Genomic DNA, 8,160 nt, shown 5'->3' on the forward strand with positions numbered 1-8,160 from the left:
AACTTCAGCTACCTACATTACTTCACAACTTAATAATAAGGTACTTCATTTTTTCTTAATTTCAAATGTCATCATAAAGTACTTCATTTTTTCTTAATTCCAAATATCTCATGTGAAACATTATATGTAGCATAATAATTTACATATTTTATCTTCATTATTTATTTTGCATTGCATTTCTATGCATAAAGTTTGTGTTGAAATTGAAAAAAAAAATAGTCAAAGAACAAATAATGTGGCCTATGAATACTATTTTTGTAGATCTTGATTGTGAAGTATCAGAACCGGTTTAGTCTTATGATTTTGTGACCGAGCCCTAAAATGTATTATTTCATTTACCTAATGTTGATAGATTTAAGAGAGAAAATGATTTTGGATTTGATTAACCTAATTTCCAATGTAGTGGAGATAGTCTTAGGCCTTATTTTTTTTCCTCCTGTACTGATAAATATCCTGAACGGATAATGTAACCTGAACGGATAATAAAACATGAACTGATAAAATGTTGTAGATATAAAGTATAAACATTGTTAACTTTTTTTTACATTGAATGCGTTATCTGAATAAGTGGCTATTTTGCCCTCATCCTTCCTAATAAATGAAAAGAAATTTGCTACATGTCACTTTCTCATTAACTTGGACACATGTCATTTTTTGGTATTTTTGAATAAATGATTTTTTCATTTGTAATTTTCTCATTTTTTTAATCTTTTCTTAGTTAACACATCATATTATACCTTAATTAATAATTGCCTTAATTGAAAATAACCAATAAATTACAATATTACACCTTATATAGTATCTAATATGTTTCCCACTACAAGAAATAAGGACAATAGCAGCGACGCCATTAGCGGCGACGCACACTATCAGCGGCGACATGTCATTTCCGCGTTACCTGTTGCCGCTAATAGTGTCTGTCGCCGCTAATAGTAAAAAACCACGATCAGTGTCAAAAAGAACCGGTTAATCGTGTTCGTTGATCAGTGTCATTTCCCTCGTAAGGGTGTCGTTGCTAAAACCCTACTGTCGCCGCTAATACCTCCCTGTCGCCGCTAATGCTCATCGCAGATATACCCCTCTTCCCATTGCTTTCTGTAATCTGTTTCTTTCACTTGCTGTGTCGACTCATATCAAAGAAAAATCACCGGCGACGACGAGAGCACCATCACCGGCGACGGAAGCCTCATCACCGGTGACAGGTAATTTCTGATTTTTTATCCCGATTTCTTTTCTGAACATCAACTATATAAGTGATTAACTAATGATTTCGGTGTTTGATTGTATGTATTAAGCTTTGTTGACCTCTAATTTCGGGTTGTCATCAGCACCACCAAACCACCGGATTTTTTTGCCACCACAACACGCACACAACACCACCATCATTCTGATTGCATTCCACTCCAGGTCTATTCCATTTCAATAAGTATTCTGATATAATTCTTCATATTGTATGCATCATTTATGTATGTAATTTATTTGATGAATGAAAAAAAATTTGTATAATGAATGTGAATAGAAAAACCGAAAAAATAAGTAGGAAGCAATAATGGAAAGAAAGAAAAAAAATATATGATGTTGTAATGTGTATTTGTATGTATGTTGTGTGTTTAAGTGTATTTTTATGTATAATGTGTGTATTTATGTATGAAAAAAACAAAGTAGAATGCTATAATGAAATGTGTATTTATTTTATTATATGTGTAATTGTATGTCTAGAAATTATGTATGTAGTTTGTGTGTTTGTATTTGGATGTTATAATGATATAGATGAAATTGTATGTATAGAAATTCTTCATATTGTAATTGTATGTATAGAAATTATTTTATTATATGTTTATTTATTTTATTTTATTATATATGTAATTGTATATATAGAAATTATTCATATTGTAATTTTGCAGGCTATATATGGAATTTAGTTGGGCGATACTCTTTTATGTGATGACAGATGTTATGGGCTTAGGACATGGAGGTGATGGAGCCGGGGATCCACCACCTCCTGTAGGGTTTGGTCGTGGACAACACGAACAAGATGGTCAGTTTTATCATGATATATTCATATAAGTGCTTAATTTGTATTTTTTTCATACAAGTGTTTATATTGTCAATGGGTATTTAGTAATCTAATTTTTATGATGTTTGTCATTTTTTGAAAATACAGAATGCTTTACTCCATGAGATCAGTCAACAAAATTAAGATTCTTCTGAAGCCAGCGGTCTAACACCAAAGGATACACAAATTTGTTTTGAAAGAATATTGGGTGTTTGACGAGGCCATATTAGAGGCATCGGGCGTAAACCTTCTACGGTTGTGTCGATGTACGATCAGGAACGACCACTGACACAACCACCACCACAATCACAGGTGAAAAGACTATTTAATTTTGGTAATTGCTTCAAATGTTGGTAATTGTTGGTTTACTATTAGGAATGTTGGTAATTGTTAGTTTGATAATATTTTATATGTTGGTAATTGTTAGTTTGGTTATACTTTGATATATTGATATTTTGTAGTTTGGTAATTGGTAGTTGATGAAAGTGCAATGCTATAATGGTATTTTGTAGTTTGGTAATTGTTAGTTATTGTACAATGCTATAATGTGTTATATGCAATATGTACATTTGATAATTGTTAGTTTTTGAAAGTACAATGCTATAATGGTATTTTGTATGTAGAATGTTATAATGTTGGCGTAACTAATTATAAGACTATTTTGTTTTCTTTGTAGTTGGAAATGCTTCAAACGATGTTAAAAGATCCGGCATGTAGTGCCGCACTTGAAGATTGGTTTCGTTCGTTGCCACAAAGAAATGAAAATGAAGGAAACGAGGAGAGCGACGATGACGAGTAGCTAGTTGTATGATTTTTGTATGTTTTGTTTATGTAAGCATTTTAGACTAGTATTTTTGATATTTTGTATTATGCTAAATTGGATGATTATGTTAAATGGATGTTGGATGTTGTATTATGCTAGTATGTTGGATTAAATGAATGTTGGATTATACAGTGTTTTTCAATTAAAATATGAAATATAAAAATAAAAATAAAAATAAAAACAAAAAAACAATACCGGCGACGCCTTTAGTGGCAACAGTTGGTTATTAGCGGCGACATGTCTTTAGCGGCGACAACTCGTAGTAGCGGCGACAACTCGTAGTAGCGGCGACATTTGGATTATCAGCGACGAGTCATCAGCGGTGACCTTTTAGCGACGACATGTCGCCGCTAATAGTATTAGCGGCGACATACGCTACTATTAGCGACGACGCGTGTCGCCGGTAATACACTAATTTCTTGTAGTGTCCCTTCAAATTCGAATTTTAAATTTTAAATTTTAAATCTAAACTTTCAAATTTAAATAAATTTTTGTTTAAATCTTCTTATTTAATTTTTTGTTTTATCTAACCTGTATAACATACGGGTCTTACAACTAGTATTTAATAATAACAAATGACAAGTTGACGACACATCTCATAATCATTATAAATTTAAAGTGTACATTATCAAATTAAATAATTTTTAAATGTAAATTATATTAAAAAGATATGATATTTAACTTAAATTTTAAAATCATTTTAAATAAGTTCAGTAATAAAACTAAATCAAAATATTTGTTAGAGTATATTATTTCTTTAACTAGTTTATAACCTGTGGAAACCACGGTTATAATATTAATTAAACTTTAATAGTGAGAAACTCAAAATTATTAATCAATTATTCTAAATAAATTATTAATTAAGAGATATTTTGTTAGTTATATAAAATTATAATCATTAATTTAAATAAATATATGAATTATATCACCATATAATTTGTATTAATTTTATTTTAATTTTTATTCTAGTGTTATTAAATTAATGTAATCAGAATGAGAAATTTAAAAATTAAAATTTAAAATTTAAAATTTAAAATCAATAGGTTGACAAGTGACACGCATTAATTAGGAGACCTAATAGGATGACACATGACAAAAGAAAAATAAAATATGCATTAATTAGGATGTCTAATATGATGACACATGTCAAAAGAAGATTAAAACTATTCTTTTATTAGAATAAGGATTATGTTCTTTGTACACATACAAAGAACTCCAATTCTACTCTATTGTGATTCGTCGGTTTTAAATTCTACATTTTTAGTGAAATAAAGACACCATATGAATGTCGATTATTAAATTTTAACTCTTTTTAATTCATCGGTATTCATTTTTTATTTTTATTTTTTGACTTTTGCAATTCTCATCAGTAGCATGTAATTATGAACCTATTTACATTCATTTAATAAAAATCAATCTTAAAATTAACTAAAAGACAATTTTTAAAAAACGGTTTTTTAGTTGAAACGGGATAATGATTGGTTCACGGTTGAAGTCTTCATCTAACAGTTAAGTAAAAAAGAAACATTAAAATATATCTGAATATGTTAAATGTTGTTAATATTAAGTTCCTTAACTTAAAAAGAAACACACTCTTAGAGTCATTAAGTATGTTAGAGATGATCTTAACAATGTGAGTAAACTCTAATTGTGAACTTTATGAATGATATTTGAGACATATGAAATGATGACATAGTAGATTTTCAGGCATAATTCATATAGATTTTTGAAATGAATCTGAAACAAAATAAGATAATGCAATTTGAGAGTAAGACATGTAAAACAAGGCAGTAACACTTTGGTCGATCGTTCAAAATAAGGAGTTTAGGGTTTGGGAAAGTAAAAGTAACTTTTGGATAGCAAAGTATAGGTAGTGGCAATGACAGATCCAAGATGGAAGTTAGCGGAGGTCCGTTATACATAAAAAAACATATAAATTTATAAAACTTTAATTTTTTTTGGTGATTTATTGGTTTCTATAGCAAATAAATGTTAAAGTGAGGCTTTTTCGGCAAGAATGGGTGCCAAAGAGGGGGATGGAGGGCTTAGTAAAAAAAGAATTTTTAAAGGTTTTTTTAGTAATGTAAGGGTGGGGCCCACTTCCAAGTGGATGTCCAATCCTAACATGCTTCCCCATTGAGGATAGGACTATCTAGTAGGTGAAGGAGAAAGTTGTAATTAATATTGTTCCATATACATCTCTATGTGAATGATATGTTGGAGAATGAAACAGAAAAATCGATCATATATGGAACTTACTCATTGGATGGATGTATACAATTGTTTCGGATCTTGTATAATAACATAAGTTTAAACTTCACAATTATTGCCTCATATATCATCACTCAATTCAAAAATATATATTGCTTATCCAGTAAAAAACATACAAACAAATATTTAAAATAGCTTGAATGTTAATGTTTTTATTGGAAAACATGTCATGGTAGGAGAAAAGCAACATAGAATATTATAAGATAGAATATTATAAGGATCAATTATGAAACTTTTTAAAACAAACAGTAAGTTTTTTAATATAAAAAATGTAAAATAAAAATAACGTTGAAGGGGTTTATATATAAAAATAAAACATTGAATAGGAACTCATAATTTGTTTTTTTGGAGGCATCTTCAAAACAACCCATTTTTACAAAGGGTTTCTAAACAACACATATTTACAATAAGAAAAAAAATCCTATTTCTTTATTATAATTAGTCTACGAACACAGTTATCCACTTATACACTATCCGGCACAACATGTTCTATTTTGGGACATAAATTGCATTAGATGATTGAATCATCATATGTGTCATGCATGTCTTTTGTGTATTCATGACTTGGCATGCATGCATGGTGCATTTGGGTGCTTCAAATGAAGAAGATAACCAAAAAGTCTTACGGCAATAACCATGAACTAGCATTTATTTATAGGATAACAAAGCTAAATATTCCCACCGAGTTACACCTCAGTTTCATTTGAATAATATAGATTTATTTATAAGCCCATGCATATCGACATAAGACATTTACATTTCCGCTTGCTTAGCAGGGTCATGTTATGTAAGTTGCATGTGATGAGCAGTTGCCATGTAGATTGTATATTATAATTATGTGTGTCATATGTGACAGAATAGTCAAGTTGACAATAAAAAGTAAATGTGTAAATTAACCTTATTGAAGGGGCGGATATAAAAGAAAAAGTAAAAGCAACCTAGAAAAAGCAAATACCATGTCATGTCGATTATTTATTTATTTATCATAATCTATATTATGTTGGTCCCACTTCCCACCCACCACTCTCCTCCCATTCCCCATGGGCCATGACATGGATATGGAGAAGATAAGATCCTAAAATTAGTCTCATCGCCCCTGCTTTACACCTCATTCTGATTAATCAAAATAAACACCAATAAACTTTTGTGCATGATCAAACCATACGTAACTTTGAAATTAGATAAACCCGACTCAACATGTGCATGCCGACAGCAAAAAGTAGATATGCACAATAAGAGGAAAGTAGTGGTCCAGAAAAGACTCAACGACCAATAACCACCAAATAAGGATGACCAACTAAAAGTTGTAATAGCTATTCTTCCATTTTTAGATGCCTATAAATGTCCTCCTTCAAAAATCAGAACACATTACCCACATCAACTTCACCACATTAAGCTTCAGAAGTACTAGCAACAATCAAAACAACACACCTTGGAAGGCAACCGAATAACAACAAACATACATCAACTATGGATCACAGATCATCATCAAAACATGATACTGGAGTTGAGATCAAATCAACTAATAAGGGATTACTATTATCTAAACCTTATGAACCCTGTCACTCAATTTCTTCCACTTCTTCCAAGACGAATGGCACTGAAAGAGAAGGTAATTAACAAACCACTTTATTTAATTGTCTTGTATTAATTCTCCAACCATGCATAATTAAATGTTCTCTATACTTCTTTCAGTCAATCTTATACTGTCCATCTTTTGTTAATATGCAGCAAGTTCAAGTCCCAAGTTAATTGAAATTATGAAACAGAAGTTGAGTCATGGTGCCCAAATGATTCAACTAGGCAGCACTCCAGGTAAAATCTTTAGGAAAACCTTCGGTATCAGAGAGGAAGAGAAACTGTTACAGGCTTCCCAATGCTACTTGTACACTACAGCAGGTGCAATTGCAGGCATCCTTTATGTGTCTACAGAAAGGGTTGCATTTTGCAGTGATAGGTCCCTTAAAACTTATTCTCCCACAGGCGAGCTGCTAAAGTTCCAATATAAGGTGTCAATCCCATTAGGAAAGATAAAAGGAGTAAGAGAAAGCATGAACATGAAGAGGCTTTCATATAACTATGTGGAGGTAGTGACTGTTGATGATTTCAGCTTTTGGTTTCTGGGCTTTGAAAATTATAAGAAAACATTAAGATATCTCCATCATGCAATTGGCCACGAATGCTTATGTAATAGATGTTGAAAACTAGTTCTTAAATTTGATGTACATTTTTCATGTAAAGTCTTACAGTTGTTTCCAAATTTTTGTAGTAGATCTACTTTCGCTAATGAGTAAAAGATGTATCTGTTGTTACATGATCAAAAAATGTTGATTTTAGGATGTTATAAGTTTAAATCCAAAGGTCATCTTGGTTTATCTAATAGACTAGATGTGGCCTCAACAAATATTATTTAAGCGGTTCAACAAAATGGAAGGTTGATTAAGTGGGTCAATATTATATTCATTGCAATTGGGCTTTAAAACGTGTACATTGTAAGATAAATTAACAACCTGTGTAGCAACTAATTAAAGGTCATTATGATACGATCAACACATGGACTATTGACAAGTTGACGTGTCACAAAATTTTAAAAAAAAAATACAGACAGCTTATGTTATAAACTATCTTATGACAGGCTTCAACTTAATTTGGGGTGGCATGCAGTTCAAAGAAAGGAAAAAGATGCAAAAGGCTTTTGTTATTGAGTATTCATTTGTAACTCCCACGTAAAACTACCATATAATTATCAATTCTTCGCTTCTTTGGCCATGACGAGGCAGAAAGTGAAGTTTGCTTTCATAACCAACGACTGATCAATGAAAGCAACTTAAAATAGGGGTGTTGAGGGGGACAAAGTGGACAGCCGTATAGAGCCCAATTTTTTTATTATATATTTTTATTTAAAAATAAAAACTTATAATAACGATAAGGGTCTATTTTTCTGGCTCGTCCTAGGCCTTTGATGATATTTGATTCCTCAGAATCGGCCCTGCAACTTACAAAAAAAGGA

At 31.0% G+C, this 8,160-nt stretch overlaps 1 protein-coding gene across 1 annotated transcript; it reads left to right on the forward strand.

The window, feature by feature from the left end:
* Positions 1-6,439: 6,439 nt before the first annotated feature.
* LOC145092222 (GEM-like protein 6) lies at positions 6,440-7,489 on the forward strand. Its single transcript, XM_079030153.1, has 2 exons — positions 6,440-6,762; positions 6,882-7,489. The coding sequence occupies exons 1-2, from the start codon at positions 6,621-6,623 to the stop codon at positions 7,349-7,351; spliced, it is 612 nt and encodes a 203-aa protein (XP_078886279.1). The 5' UTR covers positions 6,440-6,620; the 3' UTR covers positions 7,352-7,489.
* Positions 7,490-8,160: the final 671 nt, after the last annotated feature.

Source organism: Lactuca serriola, chromosome 3, assembly GCF_051521515.1.
Source record: "Lactuca serriola cultivar US96UC23 chromosome 3, Lser_US96UC23_V15, whole genome shotgun sequence".
NCBI classification, from domain to species: domain Eukaryota; kingdom Viridiplantae; phylum Streptophyta; class Magnoliopsida; order Asterales; family Asteraceae; genus Lactuca; species Lactuca serriola.